The sequence below is a fragment of the Lissotriton vulgaris genome, chromosome 8 (assembly GCF_964263255.1).
Source record: "Lissotriton vulgaris chromosome 8, aLisVul1.2, whole genome shotgun sequence".
In the NCBI taxonomy this organism is placed as follows: Eukaryota; Metazoa; Chordata; class Amphibia; order Caudata; family Salamandridae; genus Lissotriton; species Lissotriton vulgaris.
Window position 1 is genome coordinate 1,503,158,108 of NC_141696.1, and position 21,043 is coordinate 1,503,179,150.

At 44.2% G+C, this 21,043-nt stretch overlaps 1 protein-coding gene across 1 annotated transcript in view; it reads left to right on the forward strand.

Moving 5' to 3' along the window:
* LOC147699006 (potassium/sodium hyperpolarization-activated cyclic nucleotide-gated channel 2-like) overlaps positions 1-21,043 on the forward strand; it is a 1,915,905-nt gene that overhangs the window by 199,390 nt on the left and 1,695,472 nt on the right. Inside the window, exon 2 of the mRNA XM_086933539.1 lies at positions 8,719-8,908. Within this exon, the coding sequence (XP_086789665.1) occupies positions 8,719-8,908 (190 nt within the window). The remainder of the gene's footprint in view (positions 1-8,718; positions 8,909-21,043) is intronic.

A 21,043-nucleotide genomic window follows, 5' to 3' on the forward strand; every position in this document is an offset into this window, starting at 1 on the left:
CTCCTGGTTGTGCTGCCTGCCGCGGAACGCTGCAACCTGCGCCCTGTGATCTATTGCCCATCAAGACGCTCTGCAAATACGGCGCCTTTGTTTGAGGCGGGTGGCGAGAGAGAAGGAGCACACGGCCATGCTTAAAGGACGTTGGGTGCCTGCTCCCTTGGCCCGTTGTGACGGCCTGCAACGCTAAGGTCCTCAGTGACGATAGCCCGACCTTCATCGATTTTACGGGCTTTGGAGCCCTGTCCTGCTGGTTGGTCACGCTGCACCCGCCTTGGAGTTCACTCTGTGCCCCAATCATCATGGCGGTGTCTGTTGCTTCGGAGAACGGGGAAGAGCACCCGTCCCTGTCTGCCGGTTGTGTCGCCCGGCGGGCGCTGGGGGACAGTTTGCGCATTCCTTCCCGGGGGCATGAAGACAAGGGACTCCAACCACCGCTTTCCTACGGAACTATCCTGGCTGCCCTGTCCGACTTTCGAGCGGAAATGTGTGCGGATTTTCAAGTGCTGGGTGACTGCTTCGATACAATGGTGTCTGTTCTACGGCGGTAGCGCAGTGTGGGGGGCCAGCCAACTTTGAGACTATCTTCATCTGAACCTACTGGGGATGCAGTGCTTTTCTTTCCTTGTGGAGAAGACGTGATTGTCTCTGCCTCTACTGACGCCCGCCACCGGCCGCCTAGTGGACTTGCCTGCGATACTTTGTTTCCCCTATCTCCGGGGCTTGCCATTCTGCTGCCTGAAACAATGTTTCTGCCTCGAGACCGGGATCTGCAGCAGCTGGCCCCCTCGATGGATTTCCCATTGTGGCCTTCGTTCAACGCGTTGGAGACCCTATACTTCCCCGATGGCCTATGGGAATTGATTGGGAAGGACAAAGGATTAACTGGTGATGTTCGATGGCCATTTTGTGTACTTAGTTTACTCTCCTCCGTTATGCGGCCATATTGTTTCTTTGTCTTGGTGGGGGCGGGCCTTCTTCATGCACCTCATTTTGGGATCTGTCCGAGGTCGGGTCAGGGCTAGGTTCTTTTTATGTTGTCGGTTGCTTGGCTGGTTGGACCGGGATTAGGAATGTCACACACTTGATTAAGTCATGCACGATGTAATGTCTTTCCCCAACTGCTTCTGTATTAATACTTGTTTCTCAGCTGTCGCAAACTGTGTGGGGATAGTGTTTTTGACTGGGGGGCTGGGAACGTTCGGATTTGCTCCTCCTCCCGCTTCACTTGTATTTTGTGAGAGTTGTAGATTGGGATGGCCTTTTCTCACTCTCTATATTTAGGAGTTACATTTTTTATTATTTTTTCTTATCTTTTCCTTTCTTCTCTTTCTTTACTTGTACTGCATTTCGGGTTCTTTAATGGGCGACAGGCACATTGTCGGGGGGGGGGGGGGTAGGCCGTAGCCTCCGCATTGGTGTAGGGTGGGGGGATAGATTTAATTTTCCTTATTTAGTTTCTATGGGCCTTTTTTCTCAACTTTCTGCGCTTTCTTGTCCTATTTTCCTTTCTGGGTCTGTGATAGGGGATGGTTGGGAGTGGGTGGCGCTGGGAGTGGTACGAGCATGGTCCTATTGTCCAATTTGTTCTTATACTGTATTGCCACTCTGATGGGGTGCTTCCCGCAACTGATGCTATTATTTCTGCTGCCTACTCATGTGGGGAATCTACTGTACGGACTCAGATCTCCTTTGCACCTATTCTTCATTGATTTTTATTTAATCGGAAAAACTTTAAAATTTAACCTTTACTGCTCCTTCTCCTTGGCGACATGATTTTCCAGTGTAACTGTTATTAATTGTTGCTATATCACCTGATGCCGCTGGGGGACCGCATTGCTAGCACCTGTGCTCACAAGTATTGTGGCCGGCCGGATGGTTGTAGGCCCGTATTTGTTTTCCTATTACATGCGCAATAAAGGTTTTCAAAAATTTAAAAAAATAAAAAAAAAAACGAATTTACCAAACTTAGTACATTATGGCTGATGCCCAGAAAAAGGGTCTCTTCAGAGCCTGTTCCTCGTGTGGAAAGAAAAGGCTCCATGTAGAGGACAAGCATGAAACCTGCTTATATTGCCTCTACTCTCACCATCTACCCAAGGACTGTAAAATATGTAGGACTTTCTCAAATAAGACCCTTAAAGACAGAGAAGGACGCCTGCTGCTCTGGCTGGACAGGCTGAAGAAGAGGACAGACGACTAGGAGTCAGAAGACGGTGAGAGTGTCTCTGGTACTTCACAATTTTCCTTGAAGAGGCCAAGGGTTACTTCCCCTAGCCCCTCAGACACCCCTCCTAAGAAGACTCTCAAGAAGTCCTCAGAGGGCAAAACCTCAGTGTCTGGCAAGGATCTTCCTGTCCCCAGGAAGCCACCGCTGACCTTGACGACGACAGCGTCGATTATCTCTTCAGCGCAAAAATCTGCTTCAACATCGACGACGACAGTGTCGACGACGACAGCATCGTCGGCCTCCTCATCGACGGCGAAGACGACGCCTTCATCGACGGCGAGTATGCCAGTGTCGTCGACCATTCCATTTACACCATCGACGCCGAAGATCTTATCGTCGACGACGAAGTCGACGTCGCTGACTAAGTCAAAGTCGTCGACGATTGTGCCGTAGACAAAGATCATCCCGTCGACAATGGACAAGTCGACGAGAATTCCGTCGACGGGGACACCGTCGACGGGGGCATCGACAACGACGGGGAAAGTACAGTCGACGAAGGTAATGTCGACGAAGACGCCGTCGACGGAGTCGTCGACGACCCCTGGAAATGCATTGTCGTCATCGGCGCCGCATATGACAACGCCAACAGGGAAATGGAAAGAGTCTGTGTTGCTATCTCAAGCCATGGATACCTTGCCGCCACAGACAGCCCATATCGGCATTAAAAGCTGGAGGAAACCAATTACGCCAGACCTGACGTCTCCCAGTAGGGTGCAAGAGCTGCCTCCAACCTGCCTGCTTCAAGGTGAGGAGTCGGAGGAAGATTTGTACACACAAGCCACAAGCCCATCAGACCTTGTGGTCAAGTGCCAAAGCACTGATGAGGAAATGGAGGCAGTGGAACATATGGAACATACAGTCCACACTCAAGTCCGCACACAGGTTACACCGATGGTGTGCCTACCAGCGGCCATTGTATCAGACCTGCAATTTTTAATACAAGACTATAAACAGCGGTTTCCGGAAAAGCCCACTACACCTGTACCTACATCTGTACACGCACCCACTCCATTGACCCGACACAAGCCGCCACCACTGGCGCTTAGTGGGGAACAAGAGCCAGTGCAAGAAATTCAATCGTCTGACGACGAAGAAGGGGACCAGGAAGAGGGCGAGGTCCGTGGAGACGAGTCTGACCCAGACGTAGATCAAGACTATATCGCTCCTTCTCCGGCCTCCCCGGAACCACAGTCCTCAGAATCACCACCCGCAGACATCGGTGGATTCCATAACCTTGTAGAGCGTGCAGCCAAACGATTCCACATGGCTATGGAGTCTCAGGAAACCGAGTGCTTCCTGTACGACTTCAAGGAACCAGCTAAAAAGACAACCAAGTCAATTCCCATCATTGACTTTATATGGAAGCAAGGGAAATTACTGATGCAAACACCAGCTTCAATCCCAGTAGTAGTACCCAGGCTCGAAAAGAAATACAAGGCGAATTCATCAGCGCCAGCATGCCTCACAGGTCACCCCAAGGCAGATTCTGTGGTAACCCAGGCGGCACAGAAAAATTCATGTAACCCAGCATTGCCTCTGTAAACACCACCTGACAAGGAAGGCAGAAAACTGGATACTATTGGCAAGCGTTTTTCCACCACGTCGGCCATGACAGTAAAGGTGGAAAATTCCATCGCACTTCTGGGCCGCTACAATCGGCAACTATGGGCAGATATTGCACCTTACCTATCTAACCTGCCAGAGGATGTAAAGGAGGAAGCTCAATCGCTCCTCTTGGAAGGCCAGACATCTGCCTCTGAGCTCATTGTGCAATGGATGCCGCCTTGACCGGTTTCAGGCAACTGGCAGGTGCTGCTGTACTCAAAAGACAAGGCTGGCTCAAAGCCACCTCTTTCTACCAGGAGGTGCAAACGAAGATTCTTGATATGCCCTATGATGGCCAGCATCTCTTCGGGGAAAAGATTGATGAGGCCTTAAATACTATCAAAAAAGACACGGACACTGCCAAAGCCCTTGGAATACTGCAATTCCGGAACCAGTCCTTTCGTGGAAACAAAAATAGAGGACAATCTTCTTATAGAGGCACATACCAGAACAGGTCCTCCTATTCATACACCCAGAACAGAACGCAATACCAACCGCGACAACAGCAGTAAGGGTGTCAGACTTCCTACGGCAAGTCTAACTACAGGGGGAAGAACCAGAAAAACCTGCTGGCAACCGCCAGTGACTTGTGTCAATGGCCAATCCATCCACCATCGAACTTCTTCAAAATTGAAGGGAAACTCACACACTTCCTCGAAAATTGGAGACTGATAACAACAGATCGGTGGGTGCTCCAGCTAATTCAATTCGGACATTCTCTGGAATTTTTCACGATCCCCCCGACAACACCACCTCGCAAACGGTCCCACAGGCACCTACGATTGCTTCTTCAGGAAATCTCTTCCATGATGCAGAAGGGAGCGATAGAGAGAGTTCCACCAACCCACAAAGGAAAAGGTTTTTACTCCCACTTCTTCCTGATCCACAAGAAAGGGAAAAAGTGGAGACCAATCCTGGACCTCAGGGCACTCAACGTGTTCCTAAGGAAACAATCGTTCCGTATGGTGACACTCCAGGAGATCCTGGGACTGTTAGAGGAAGGGGACTATATGACGTCCTTAGACCTGCAGGACGCTTACTACCATAGTCCTATCCTCAAAGGGCACAGGAAGTACCTCAGGTTTGCTGTAGCGGGGCAGCATTACCAATTTTGTGTCCTCCCGTTTGGCCTCAAATCTGCCCCACGGATATTTACCAAATGCCTCTCCCCTGTGGCGGCCTTCCTTCGTCAACAAGGACACCAGGTCTTCCCATACCTGGACTACTGGCTGGTAAAGGCACCATCTGCGACCGGCGCATCCAAATCCTCCAGTGCCTGTCTGGATATTTTCCAACGTCTAGGTTTGACCCTCAACCACGAGAAGTCTGCACTGGAGCCCAACAAGGTCATTACATTTCTTGGGGCGACTCTAGACACGGAACGTGTCTAGGCTTTCCCTTCTCAGGAAAGGAAAGTCAAACTCATCTCCTTGGCCACGTCAGTGGCATCAAGGAAGACTTTACCGGTCCGCACCTTCAAGTCCCTCCTCGGCATGATGTCCTCATGCATCATGCTCATACCCCACTGCCGCCTCAAGATGTGCCCACTCCAGGAGGAGTTAACAAACCAATGGACACAAAGTATAGGATCATTCGAGGACCGCATACGAGTCCCTCGAAACATGGTCAACCACTTACAGTGGTGGAGATCGCTCAAACACCTGTCACAGTGACTGCCGTTCTTGCTTCCCGCAGAGCCACATGTGATAACAACGGACGCATCCCTAGAAGGCTGGGGAGCGGTCCTCCAAGAACTCCAGATCAATGGCAAGTGGACAGAACAGGAAACCCAGCTCCACATCAACCTATTGGAGTTAAGAGCGGTCTTCCTAGCTCTACAAGCCTTCCTGCCACGCATTCAAAACTCCCCAGTGCTCGTCAGAACAGACAACACCACGACGATGCACTACCTAAACAAGCAGGAGGGGACGCGATCGCTCTCACTATCTCACGACTCGCAACGGGTCTGGAATTGGCTTGTGGAACATGGGATAACGCTGAAAGCAGAGTACGTCCCGGGCAAGGACAACGTCTTGGAGGACGCTCTGAGCAGACAGGGATCTCCACCCCACGAATGGGAACTAGACATGGAAGTGCTGGAACACATCTTCGCGGAATGGGGAACTCCGCGAATAGACCTCTTTGCCACGAGAGAGAACGCCAAATGCCCAAGCTTCGCAAGCAGGCATCACCAACCAGGAACCCTCGCAAATGCTTTTTCCATCGCATGGTGCAACATCTTTGCGTACGCCTTTCCGCCATTTCCACTGATACCCAGGGTTCTCAGGAAGATGAGGTCGGAGCCCTGCACTCTGATTCTGATCGCTCCATTCTGGCCGAGGCAGCATTGGTTCACGGACCTTCACCGCCTCTCTGCCCAGCCACCTATTCGCATGCGTCAACATCCAGCTCTGCTCACAATGTCCCAAGGACAGGTACATCACCCGAATCTGAGCTCTCTAAAATTGTCAGCTTGGCTTCTGAGTACCGGGAATTCAGCCACCAAAACATCCCGCAGGAGTACAGAGACGTCCTTGCAAAGGCTAGAGCGGACACCACTAATAAAACTTACTCATTAAAATGGAAGCGGTTTTGCTCTTGGTGTGTGGCCGAATGCCTGCACCCTTTCCACATCACTCCACAGCAGCTGCTACCATACTTACTACATCTGGCACAATCGGGCCTTGCACACGCATCCATTAAAGTGCATCTGGCGGCGATCTCAAGATTCACCAGGACTACTAAGGGTCCATCCCTGTGGGCAAACAGACTTCTAAAGCAGTTCCTTAAAGGTCTCTACAGGTCTTTCCCACGACCAAAGCTGATCCCTCCGTCGTGGCACCTCAATGTGGTCCTTCACCAATTAATGAAGCACCCCTTTGAACCCATCCATAGGGCAGACATCAAATTTATCTCATGGAAAACGGCCCTCCTCCTGGCTTTGACTTCTGCTAGAAGGGTCAGCGAGTTGCAGGCTCTCTCAATTCAAGATCCTTTCATTCAGTTCAGGGAGGGCAGAGTGATCTTACGAACTAATCCTCGGTTTATTCCGAAAGTCCCTTCGGACTTCCACCTCAACAAACCAGTGGCCCTCAGGTCATTCTTTCCAAATCCTACCACTGTAGCTGAGAAAACTCTACATTCGTTGGATCTGAAGAGATGTCTTAAATTCTACATTGACAAGACAAAACACTTCCGATAATCATCTCAACTCTTTGTTGTCTTTAGTAGACCACGGAAAGGCATGCCCCTGTCAAAACAAAGCATTTAAAGGTGGATTTCCACGGCGATCACCTTTTGCCATGACAAGGCCGGACGACCTTTGGACTCAAGAGTCAAAGCTCATTCGACAAGAGCAATGTCCACGTCTGCGGCACTGTTTGCTGGAGTGCCGGTATTGGACATCTGCAGAGCGGCGACCTGGAAGTCACCGCATACCTTCACCAGGCACTACTGCCTGGATACTGAGCTGATGAAGGATCTAGCAGTGCTTCGCCATCTATTCCAGTGAGGTGAGCCTTCCGACATCCCTCCATCCTTTACTGGTATGCACATTCTTTTACTAATATTTACATGACAATGCATTTTGGTTGTTTGCAGTCGCGTGATATGTATTATCTACAGACTCATATCTGATGTTCCATCAAAAATGTGCATAATATATTGCTTACTACTCTGATTCAGGCATGTGACTCTATGAAAGACACCCTAATACTGGATAAGAAATGCGTTACCTGTAACTGCAGTTATCCAGTATTGGTGTCTTTCATAGATTCACATGCACCCTCCCGCCTCCCCTGGAAGGACTCACCTATCTCTCTAACAAGTTTACGCCTACCTAGCTGGTGCGTACGAAAATCTGAGAGACCTAGGCTCCTGACAGGAAGGTTGTAGAAGGAGGTGGTAGCTGATTGGCTGGCTTCTTTACTTTGGTCCTTTTTACAAAAGGACATAGATAGGCCACTATGGTGGGACCCTTGGGCCTACTCTAGTTTGGTCCTTTTTACAAAAGGACCTGGATAGGCCACTAAGGTGGGATACTTAGGCCTATTCTTCTCTATGTATGTCTATAGGACATTACTTTTTTATATACCGGAGGCTCCCATATCGACGACGGGGAATGATTCAGGCATGTGAATCTATGAAAGACACCAATACTGGATAACTGCCGTTACAGGTAAGTAACTCATTTCTTTCTAGCAATGTGTCACAAAAAGTATGATATAGGGAGGGACCAAACCAGTCACTTTCTGATTCTTGTCCTGACTGCAGGTATTAGTAAAAGATGTTGCCTATATAATCCTTTCCATTTTAGGTTCAGAGGGATTTGGTGGGGCGGGAGTTCGTTCACTGAAACCTCCTCCTACTTATAGGTGAGAGGGTGCACCTTATTCTGAATAATTCCCAGAAATGCATGCCAGGAGTAAAATACGCTGAATTCTGTTGTGAATGGAAAGAGACCTATATACCCTAACAACTGGTATAAACTATTGAGAGTCCTTTCTTAACCAAAGCACAGGCACAGCACCTGCTCAGTCCCAGGATACCCTCGGGGGTGATAGTGCGCTTTACAAATACACATAACATAAATTGTGAGCTACAACCGACTACCCTTGAGACTTGTGAAGAGTTGTTCACCCTACCGTTATGAAGTAACAGATTAAATTGAATACTATGTGTGTAAGAAGCTAGACAATACAAGAACAAAAAATAAAGATGTTGTAAGCTAAGTCACAACAATAAACCTATACTTCTTTTTACCAACCCACGTGAGCCAGCATTGCTTTCTTTACACGTTAGTAACGTGTGTTGTCTTATATTTTTAATAATGTTCTGTATGATCGTGCTGCAAGAGTATTAACTTTCTGTTTGTTTTCTCTTTTCAGGAAATATTATATTATCTTCATGTTCATCATCTCTTTCGTCAGTTTAATCACTGCCCCTGTTACAATGGCTTTTGAAACATTTCAGAGATATTCTATCAGTCCATTGAAGGCAATCAACATGCTCTTTGATGCAATCTTTGTCCTGGATATATTTTTAAACTTTCGAATTGGCTATATTTCTGCATACCAGGTAAAATGTTCCGTGTCTGTCTTTTTCGAACCTCTATATGGAGAATTGTTATTTTGTAAAAAAAACCTTTTATTAATGACCGCAAAGCACCTATATTTCCTAAACACTTCCTTCTCCACATGTAATAGGACGCCTTTGTAGTTTGTATAATATAATATAATATGTAAAACTTGTAAATCTTGGTAGAATATGAGTATTATATTTATCCATGTCATGCTCTCTTATCGTCTCACAACTTATTTTAATGTGTGACTTGTCATGCATATTTTCCAAAGATTTCTCTTGCTTATCATAGTTCTGTGGTCATCTTCTCAACTGCCTATTTATACTGCTTTGAACGTTATTTTCAAAATGCAGTACAAGAAATTAATAGACCCAGAAATATCCTACAGTTTATTTGTATCTGGTCTTAGCACCTCACTACTTAATTCAACAGTTGTCCTAGATACAGTACAACCATTTACATTCTGCGGGTAAGTATGTTTTACTTGCTTTAGGAATGTGTGAGCATTTCTTTGTATTAAACATGCTCGAAAACATGAACTCTTGAAAACAAATGTGTATAGACACCACTTGTGGTTATGACTGCTGTAGAAAGGTAATGTATTATGTGGTGATGTTGGTTGGGCTTCACCTCGCAATACTCTTAGAAACTCCAAACATGGTCCTTGGATGCACAATAATAAATCCTTAGCTCAGTCCGGGTAATGTGGCAAAAAGCAGTCTGGCTTTACTAGAGGAACAAGAGTTAAGCATAGCAATGTACCAACATGGATGATAAGTACTTGATAGGACTCGCAAGAAATCTGACACCAATTTATACAAATAAAGTGTACTTTTATATAAATTTATAATTGACAGTACTAGAGCAACAGGGATATAGGGCAAAAAATGACTGCACTTTGTCCAATACTTTGTGGTCTAGTTATTTTGTGGGTGCCAAGAACCTGAAGTCACATACCCCTAGACTTCCAAGGGAAATGCCCAAAAACTATTTAGCAATAGAACACAATGGTTCAGCACTCCCACACAATGCACAATGACAATAGTAGCACTAACAGTAATACAAAAAGAATCAGTTCAGTAGGACTTGACATTTTTCTTTTTTTTCTTTTTTATTCAAAATCTTCATACAAAGTTTCGTCCGAAGGACTTCTTCAGGGCTACAACAAACAAATATACAAAATTCACATATTATACAAAACTATTTACAATAAAAAACCCAGTTCATGGTACATTATAATTATAAATGCATGGTATACATGCCACTTGATCTCTAAATGTAGTTGGCCTACTGAAAGGATTTACAATTTAGCATCTGTTTATAGCAAAAAAGTAATAAGAGAAGAAATCCAGGATGAGCAAGGGAATTGACACACTCAGGGAATGCATCAGGCTTGTGACATTTTATACATAATAAATATTTATCCATTTATATTATCGATTTAGGAGGAAGGTTTAAAAAAATGACGAAAGGAGAATCATTATAATTCTATATTTTACACTAGGTCTAAGCCTAGTCATTTTAAAGATAGGTTCAATCGGTCCAAGACTTTATCTTACCGAAAGATAAGAAGATTGTATCAGAAGTTACTTCAAGGATTTTAATTTTCGAAACTTCTAGTGTACATGGCAAAAGTAGCCTATTATAAAGGGAAAGTACAGTATTGATTTAGTTTTAATTCACACAATTATTGGTGTATCGCTTTTCAATTATCTGCAAGTGCATTACACACCTTGGTCTAAATGGAACAAGTCAATTCTTTCCATTAGATATTCATCTTTGTAGTTAATCAAAATGGTGCCAATGTTCGCAACTCATTTCTGTGATATCTGAAGTCACCTTAATTAAAAAGTCAGAGTAATAGGTGTATTAGAACCCACATCCGAAAAAACAATGTTTTATATAAGCAAGGAAACCCACAGTAGGGCATGGTATTTCCCAGTATTTACAAAAGATACTTAAAATCATAATAATATTAGTGCTTAGTCTGCAACCAAAAGGAATTTTGATGCATAGAGAGTGGGATGACCTCCATTATTTATTGTGAGGATATTCTGCCTTTGAACGTAATATTTCTTGCAACCAAGTGATGTTAAACTCAGATCAATAATTGAGTATAAGGCTGGATGTGGTTCCTCGTCTACGGCTGACAAAAGCTAAGCGAGAAAACCATGTACAAAAAAATCCAACGAATGACCTCCGAGGTTTATATAGGTGCATGTTATCGGAGGCGATCATTCATACACCCAAGAATGCCCCATAATGGAGGTTAGTTATAAATCAGTGATCAAGCTAGGAATCACAACAGATCAGCTACGTAAGCTATTTATGAATCTGTCCAACACAGATCAATCTACGTGAGCTACTTTTAAATTTATTCCGTAAACAATGTAAGCGGGAGCTACAGCTAACTATAGCTTATTTTTCGTCTAGGACCCACAGATAGTATATATGTGGACTGTATATACTCCATATAGCCAGTCTTTAATGCTTTGTCTGGACACACGTTGTGTGTATTGCATAAGAAGGAGGCTCCCCACCTTTATTCAAACATCTAGACAATACTTTTTTTTTAAAAGCGGAGTGGAAGTTACAACCAGACTAATAATAATTCATACAGTTCCCCAATTTCTACTTACTTGAATGTTCGCGGCATATCTGTTCACCCCCGGTCACGGCCTCGAGTTTGTAGTTCGAGACTTAGCCGGGGAGTGTGAGTTTAAATAGCCCGTAAATCAATATCAGCTGTTCCCAATTGATATACAAAGACACAAAAGATCATACAAACGCCGCCGCCATCTTTGAATTAAGTAGTTTGTTTAGCCGGCTGTGTAAAAAATAACTTACTGTTGGATATAAACAATATTCTTGGCAAACATTAAGTTCAGGTTTTGTATAAAGACTCTACATTAAATTTTTAATCGCAGACCGAAGCACTATATGTTTTTAAATTGAAATGTTGATTGTTAATTATAGAAATGATACGGGAGGATTTTATTACCACAATATCACAGTAATTTTAATCAAACATGATTAAAACCATTGTGGTAGAGCCAATATTCTTTTTCAGTCATTTATTGGTTCCGTTTTACTAATAAGAAATATTCATAATTAATCCTGTTTTTCGGCGCCATTTTTGAAAGGGAGAATGAGTATGTATCTTCTCAACCCGACATCGAGGTGAAACCCATTTCAGTATTGGGGGTCATCTATCAGTATAAATTTTCTTAATACGAAGATATTACTATATTCTACTATTTTACAATTCCATTTTAGAAGGGGAAAAATAACATGTATTTTCCCCATGCAACATAACTATTTTAAACCTATGGTTATGTCGTAACAGCAGAATATAAATAGCGGTTCCTTTTCACAATTTTATATAAATTTATACACAAAAACAAACAGAATAGCTTACAAGTAACTGGAATCATAGATCTTAAAAGCAATATAAAATCAGTGCAAAAAAAATACAGTAATACTTTAACATTGCAGTCAATGGGAAAAACCACTAGTGACATTCGGTCACTTGCAGTTCGAGTTGCGTTGAACCCCTGCAGGGTAAAGGTGAAGCGGGTTCCAGGATCAGGCCACGACATTCAGTTCAGTTTTACCTGGCCTGTGGCTCCTGCTTGCAGAGCTGTCCTGGCCGTCCCAGGTGCTGAATGGGAACACAGAAGAGATGCTTTTACCACTTACCCGGTGCTGCGGGGAACTAGTGCAAAAAACAACCACAGGGTGGTAGCTGACATCGATCGGATGGATTTTCCTCTAGTTGCAGCGGCGAGTGCTGTGGTTGGTTGCCGGATTGGCGACCAACAAGCCTTGGCAGTGGTAATCCTTGGAAAGGGGTACTTTGACGTCTGGTGGTCCCGGGGAATACGGTAGCTGCCTATAACTTTGTGGAAGGCAGGACTACAGTTTCCACAATGCACTAGACCATAGAAATTTGGTTGTTCTTTTGGAAGGCTCACTGGCCAGCCATTCTTCGGTTCCAGAATATTGTTTTACCTGCAGTTTGCAGGGGAATAGTACCACTAGACCAGAGGAGTCTGAGGGTGTTTCAGGCTTTCACTGTGGTCCCTGTGTCTGAGCGAACTGAGAGTTAGTATAGCGTGAGTCTCAGTCAAGCAGTTACAGAAGCGTTGCCGAAGGGACAGAGTATCCCTCTTTTGCTTTGTGCAAGCCCTGTTGTCGCAAACACGGGTCTCTTCTTTGTCCTCTTTGAGGCTGGTTGTTCAAAACTGAGGTTCTGGTGTCAGGGGTAACCCTTAAATCCTAGATATAGGGGTGTGGGTAACCAAGAGTTACCCTAGGACGAGTCTCGATCAGGCAGTTCCTGGAGCGTTGTCACAGAGACAGAGTATCCCTCTTTTGGATTTGTGCAAGTCCTGTTGTTGCAGACACGGGTCTCGTCCTTATTCTCTTTGATGCCGATTACTCAGAACTGAGGTTCTGGTTTCAGGGTTAGCCTTAAATCCTAAATGATGGGCGTTAGGTTGTGGGTTTAAGTGGTCAATGGGCTGGTTGCCCCAGCAGCTAGCTGCCCCTGAGGTGACCACATCTGAAAGGGGAAACAGCGTTTACAACGCTGTCAATACCAAGCAGGTAGGTAACAACGGGGTTGTTACAATGACCACGTTGTTACCATGGGTGGCATTACATCGGAAGACGTTGTAATGGCTGGATTTTCTGAGTAGGTGGGATCAGCCCCCAGGGGCCCCTCCAACCCAGCCAGAACGTACTCACCTTCCCTCCTCAGGACCACCTATCCAGGCACCTGGTACCTACCTGAGGATGGGGAACTCGCAATATACAAGCTCATATTATTAAAAACACCACTAAATCTATAGGGATACTAAGAATACTCACTGATTACTAGGGATATCCATACCCTACACCACACTTATTTACATCAGTTGGTCTCGCGGCCACCCTGACCCAGACCGTTCTACCCTAGGGCAGATATGACACACAATCCGGTGCGTCTACACACGGGCCTGCAGAACCCAAATGCTCCCTTTTCCAAACTGTTCGCAATCCTGCGAAACTACACACTAGTTCGACTACCTAGTGCTCTCATTTACTCAAGCCACAATCCAATGGGTATCCACACTGATCTCATACTCAGTGCCCTCACTAACGCCGCATATCAACGACGACCACATTCCTATGAACACCTATACATATATATATATATATATTGGGAAGTCTCTTCACTAAGGGTCTGCTACTACAATATTAGGAGTTAGCCAATTAATATTGTGTGTTCCCTATTCTCGGCATCATAGGTCCACTCACTCCCTATTTATGTGATCACCACTTACCTGATTGGGATTACTCATCCATTCACGTACCTAGTAACTACCTAGGAGCTTTGTTCACCTGGATTGAACAAGAATACAAGGGGACACGTGCCAGTTTTCTACAAACTGGGGGTTGTTTTATTACAACAATATAAACATTTACACAGATCTGACAAAGACTATAGGTAGAACACACCGCTGAAAGAGAAAAGATTAAACATAACAGTAGCCTAGGGAATAAGGACAAGATTAAGATGCAAGTGTAAAGTAAACTAATGTGATGAAAACAATATCACCTGATTAGTGTGAAGTCTTGTTCTAGCTGTCATCTGGGTTCCTCTCTCGTCTGTGCCTTGGCTCATCTCAGACTCTCTCTCTCTCCTGCACTCTTGGGTACACCTCTGCGCTGATCGCTCTGTCTCTGGACTCCTCTCCCCCACACGAACTGTCTCCACCTTCTATCTTCAATCTTAATGGTTCCTGCCGCTCTGATCACTGTTCATTCCACTAGCTTATTCACTCTGTCTCTGCGCCAATGTCCAATTAACTCCATCTGCTCCCATAGGTTAGTCCACGATCTCTCCTCCGTCTCTTCTAAAAGGCATTACTTCAGACTCCAGCTATTCACACCTCCTCCTGATAAGCAACTGCTTCTGACTGCTTCCTTCAGTTCCAGCTCACTATTCAACTCAGCTCTTCTCCAGCTTGAACCCTCTCTCTCTCTGCCAACTCCACTCCACTGCTTTTCACTCCTCCACCTTAACACGACCCTCTGGCTTCGCCACCTTCACTCGACTCCCTCTCTGCTTGACTCTCTGGCTGACTGACTGACTCCGCCTCTGCACTTCACTGATATAGAATGCTGTTTCCTCATGGAAAGTTCCAGCCAGCAGCTTCCTCCCACCAATCCCATGCACCAGGCTCCTTGCGCTAGACGCTCCCACAGTGACCAGTCTGCTTGTTTCGTCTAGAGACCCGAGCCCGGGAACAATTCCTGATTAGATTCAGCTCTGGCTGGTTCTCTCCGGTCCGCTTAGGGCGAACAACAGTTATAACTATAAACGTTGCCTTTGCCCTGAAAAGCCTCTCAGCTTCATCAAGATGGAGTCCCTCTAGCTCTAGGCCTGTAGGCCTGAAAGGGGTGAAATGCTCCTTAGCTCTGTCAGAATACCTACATAAACCATACCAATGTGTCTAATATGTCAAAGCCAATAGGCAATAGACAGGTTAAAGTCAAGAATAAAGGCATATTAAGCAGCTATCCTCTTCTAGATCTGGAAAAAAGGGCTTAAAAGGGCCAACACAGGCTATGAATACCTATACTAGATGCGAGCAAGATTAATGATCTATATCACTGCTAAATAAAGCCAAAAACTCTGCCATTACATTGCACCCCTAGATCCTTATCTTGCGAGCATCAATAAACAACAACAACCATCTAAACAAACATCAACATAATCTATCCAACATAGGCTAAGAATACCTATCCTAGATGTGAGCAAGATTAAGATCTATATCACTGCTAAATATCTCTGCCATCCACCCTTAGATCCTTATCTTGCGAACATCTTATAAACAATAACATCTAGATAAACAAACATCAACACAATCTATCAACAAATCAAAACCTAAAAAAAAACTCCCTAAAAACAATGACAACTCAAGGAAATTCCACCTGAAACTCAATTGTAGGGAATAGAAACCTAAAAACAAATCAAAGCACCCTTGACTTGAATGCTGAAACATATCTGAGATTGGATCCGATAACAACAGAAACTAACCAAAGCATCCTCAAACTAAATGTGCCTCAACTCCTAATGATAACTGGTGAAATCTAGTGATGTAGGGACTTATGTGTTGAATGAAAACAGCAAGGGACGTAAATGGGGCCTACTTCGGACAACTTAAGGCTAAATGAGGCCTACCTACTATTGTCAACTTAAGAACTAAATGTGTTTCAACTCCTAATGAGAAAACAACAAAGGGCCTAAATGAGCCCTACGTACTATAGGCAACTTAAGCTAATGATGACTCATAAATGAGGCCTACCTACTGACATTTGTCAATTTAAAGTGAAATCTGAGAAGTAGACATGATAAACTGTGTCAAGGTTTGGGCAAACATTAATACATAATCATAACAATCCAAAGTTTAAGGTAACCACCCTTTGATCAATCAAGGTGAAAATGTAAGAACAGTAAAAAAAAACAACCCCATTTCTACAAGATAGCTGGTGTAACATCAAGCTTAGAACAACAAAACAATCATTTTAAATCACACTGTGGAACACATGTGTGAACCACCATTCAAAAAAAAAAGGTCCTTCATTGGCAAAAACTGTTTTGAAGAAAACAGAAAAACTATAATAGGTGACATGTTTTTTGCTTTAAAAGTGGGGCCTGCTTGTCCAAGGGATTATTCATCAAATCCTTTTAAAATTCTGTCACAAATGAAACATGTTTGTGGTTTTTTTTTTTTTTTTAAGTGGGGCCTGCTCGTAGTGATGTCAACAAAAAATGCAGGCCAAGCAATTATGTAACTCAGTCCAAAGTCTTCAGTGTAGGCCACCACCCTGCATCCTCGGTATCCGGACACTTCCTCCAATGCGGCCATCCATCACCCTTCCGGTCTGGTCTGGTCTGGTCTGGTCTGGTTCCATCATCCAAAAATAATAAACTAAAATAAAAACATGAAAGTAAAAAGCTAAAACAAGAAAAGAAGTGGAAGGGGGAGGGACCCACGCACAACCACAACTTCAGCAATCCTAGAAACAAGAGAACAAGTATCATTATTCTTGCAAAATAAAATTTTCCATTTAAAAAGCACCCCGGGTGCCTTTCATTATTGAAAAGAAAATATCCTAATTAATTAAAAACATTCAAAATTTAACTTTCAATAATAATTAGCAGGGCCTAACATACCCTAATCCTTACTAAGCCAGCCCCTCCCTTCAGAGCAGGAGCCACGCTACAGTATGAAGCTACTTGAAACACTGCCATATGATGAGCCTCTCTAAACCAGCCCCTCCCTTAAATAAACAAGCCATCCGCGGAAGAAAATTGGATTGTAGCCAATCATAACGAACAGGGACGTGATCGAAACTTGCAGAATGAAGGAAAAAAAACTCGTCTGCACAAACCAGCTGGTCTGCCAAGGTCGACAAACAAATACCTTTGCCTGTTCTCATGCCTGATTTGTGCTAACCAACGAAAGCTAGCATTTAAAAAAAAAAAACAATTCTGTTACAGTGTACTGCCAATTAAAAAAGCTCCAGTTTTTAAAAAGACTTTTGTCCAACTAATTCAGCTAAAGGCAAGACACTCAAAATATGGGCACTTATTTAGAAAGGGGCAACTAACTTATGCACACAAGATTATACATTCTGCATTTGGGAAAAAAACGAATTAACATGGTCCATTGTCAGCTGCTGAAAAAGAAATAATTTGTAAAACAACATAAAATGCAGATACATTTCAACATTTTATTTAATTTAAGGTTTTGCTGACACATTTATAAAAGCATACATTTTAATTTACATTTGGGAAAATAATAATGTTACATTTTAACATTTTTTTTCTTTCAAAGGCACATGGTTGCATTCCACTAATTAAAAGCACATGTTACCATGCACTGTCGGGCAAGATTGATTATACTCAACCTGTGATCATTGCAACCAGCACATTCCAGTCTAGATGGAAACCCTCAAAGAAATAATTAATGAAAACAGCTCCATAGCGTGCACTCTAACGGGCCATCTTTTTAACATTTCACTCATTTTAAAAGAACACAGCTTTCTCCGTAATCCGACTGGTTGATTTATAACCACATCAGTTCCAAGGCAAACCCACACAATATTCGTAGACGCATTTCAAAAAGAATGTGAAATGAACAAAACCCTTTGCAAAGCACAAGATGGTACCTTTCCGTCAAGAAACTGACAAAGCACATAGGCAGACCAAGGAATCAAAAAAAAAGTCAAAATCAAACCATCAAATAATCCACTGACTTTTATAGTCAGGTCAGATAACCATGCATGTTGACAGCATGTAAAAAATAAAGACTGCCATCTCAACTCAAGATATTAACCCTTTGGCAGCTCAAGCACAATCATTCCCCAATGTCCATGGATACATGGGAAAATCATGAGCACATTTCTTCACGTTTACAGATGACACGTACACATATTTTCAAAAACGTTATCCCCAAGCACCCGAGAGAGATCCAGCTCTCTCCTGCCAAACGTAATGATAACATGCCCTGTCCAAGCCATGACCACATGGCGCTATTCACAAGCCATATTTACAAGACAAGCCTTTCACAAACAGCATTTCCAAGGCGCAATGGACAAGGAACACAGCAGATCAACATGAGAACATGCACCTCACAAGCCACAATAATATGGCGCTATTCACAAGCCATATTTACAAGACAAGCTTTTCACAAACAATGTATCCAAGGCGCAATGCACAAGGAACACAATAGATCAACATGAGAACATGCACCTCACAAGCCACAATAATATGGCGCTATTCACAAGTCATATTTACAAGGAGCTATATTCAAAGAACTCCACAGATCATATTACAATGAACACATTTCACATTGCACAGCATAAGCAGATGCAGCAAGCAATTTAATGGGCAATTTAAAAGCATTTTTTACACACATTTATACAATTGGACCATCACAAAGATGTAACTGGCTTCCTCATGTAATGCCATCCTTCAACTCTGACATTTTAAACACCAAGATGAAAACCATTCCTTCCACCCTGAATAAACCAAATGCCATGATGTAATGCAATCTCCTCACGCTGCAACTGTTCAAGCCCATAGGTCTAACAGGCTACATAAACTGCAACATTACGCCAGATGGAACCAGCGTTCAGGGCACTCCCTCAGAACACATGGGAAACTCTCTAAGCACATGGCAAGGTCACACAGGATTCGTAAGATGACGACTACGCCAAATGTAATGTCTGGCACTCAGGGCACTCCCACACAACACATGGGAAACAATCTAAGCACATGGCCAGGCACACAGGCTTCGTAAGATGACGACTACGCCAAAATGTAATGGCTGGATTTTCTGAGTAGGTGGGATCAGCCCCCAGGGGCCCCTCCAACCCAGCCAGAACGTACTCACCTTCCCTCCTCAGGACAACCTATCCAGGCACCTGGTACCTACCTGAGGATGGGGAACTCGCAATATACAAGCTCATATTATTAAAAACACCACTAAATCTATAGGGATACTAAGAATACTCACTGATTACTAGGGATATCCATACCCTACACCACACTTATTTACATCAGTTGGTCTCGCGGCCACCCTGACCCAGACCGTTCTACCCTAGGGCAGATATGACACACAATCCGGTGCGTCTACACACGGGCCTGCAGAACCCAATGCTCCCTTTTCCAAACTGTTCGCAATCCTGCGAAACTACACACTAGTTCGACTACCTAGTGCTCTCATTTACTCAAGCCACAATCCAGTGGGTATCCACACTGATCTCATACTCAGTGCCCTCACTAACGCCGCATATCAACGACAACCACATTCCTATGAACACCTATACATATATATATATATATTGGGAAGTCTCTTCACTAAGGGTCTGCTACTACAATATTAGGAGTTAGCCAATTAATATCGTGTGTTCCCTATTCTCGGCATCATAGGTCCACTCACTCCCTATTTATGTGATCACCACTTACCTGATTGGGATTACTCATCCATTCACGTACCTAGTAACTACCTAGGAGCTTTGTTCACCTGGATTGAACAAGAATACAAGGGGACACGTGCCAGTTTTCTACAAACTGGGGGTTGTTTTATTACAACAATATAAACATTTACACAGATCTGACAAAGACTATAGGTAGAACACACCGCTGAAAGAGAAAAGATTAAACATAACAGTAGCCTAGGGAATAAGGACAAGATTAAGATGCAAGTGTAAAGTAAACTAATGTGATGAAAACAATATCACCTGATTAGTGTGAAGTCTTGTTCTAGCTGTCATCTGGGTTCCTCTCTCGTCTGTGCCTTGGCTCATCTCAGACTCTCTCTCTCCTGCACTCTTGGGTACACCTCTGCGCTGATCGCTCTGTCTCTGGACTCCTCTCCCCCACACGAACTGTCTCCACCTTCTATCTTCAATCTTAATGGTTCCTGCCGCTCTGATCACCGTTCATTCCACTAGCTTATTCACTCTGTCTCTGCGCCAATGTCCAATTAACTCCATCTGCTCCCATAGGTTAGTCCACGATCTCTCCTCCGTCTCTTCTAAAAGGCATTACTTCAGACTCCAGCTATTCACACCTCCTCCTGATAAGCAACTGCTTCTGACTGCTTCCTTCAGTTCCAGCTCACTATTCAACTCAGCTCTTCTCCAGCTTGAACCCTCTCTCTCTCTGCCAACTCCACTCCACTGCTTTTAACTCCTCCACCTTAACACGACCCTCTGGCTTCGCCACCTTCACTCGACTCCCTCTCTGCTTGACTCTCTGGCTGACTGACTGACTCCGCCTCTGCACTTCACTGATATAGAATGCTGTTTCTTCATGGAAAGTTCCAGCCAGCAGCTTCCTCCCACCAATCCCATGCACCAGGCTCCTTGCGCTAGACGCTCCCACAGTGACCAGTCTGCTTGTTTCGTCTAGAGACCTGAGCCCGGGAACAATTCCTGATTAGATTCAGCTCTGGCCGGTTCTCTCCGGTCCGCTTAGGGCGAACAACAGTTATAACTATAAACTTTGCCTTTGCCCTGAAAAGCCTCTCAGCTTCATCAAGATGGAGTCCCTCTAGTTCTAGGCCTGT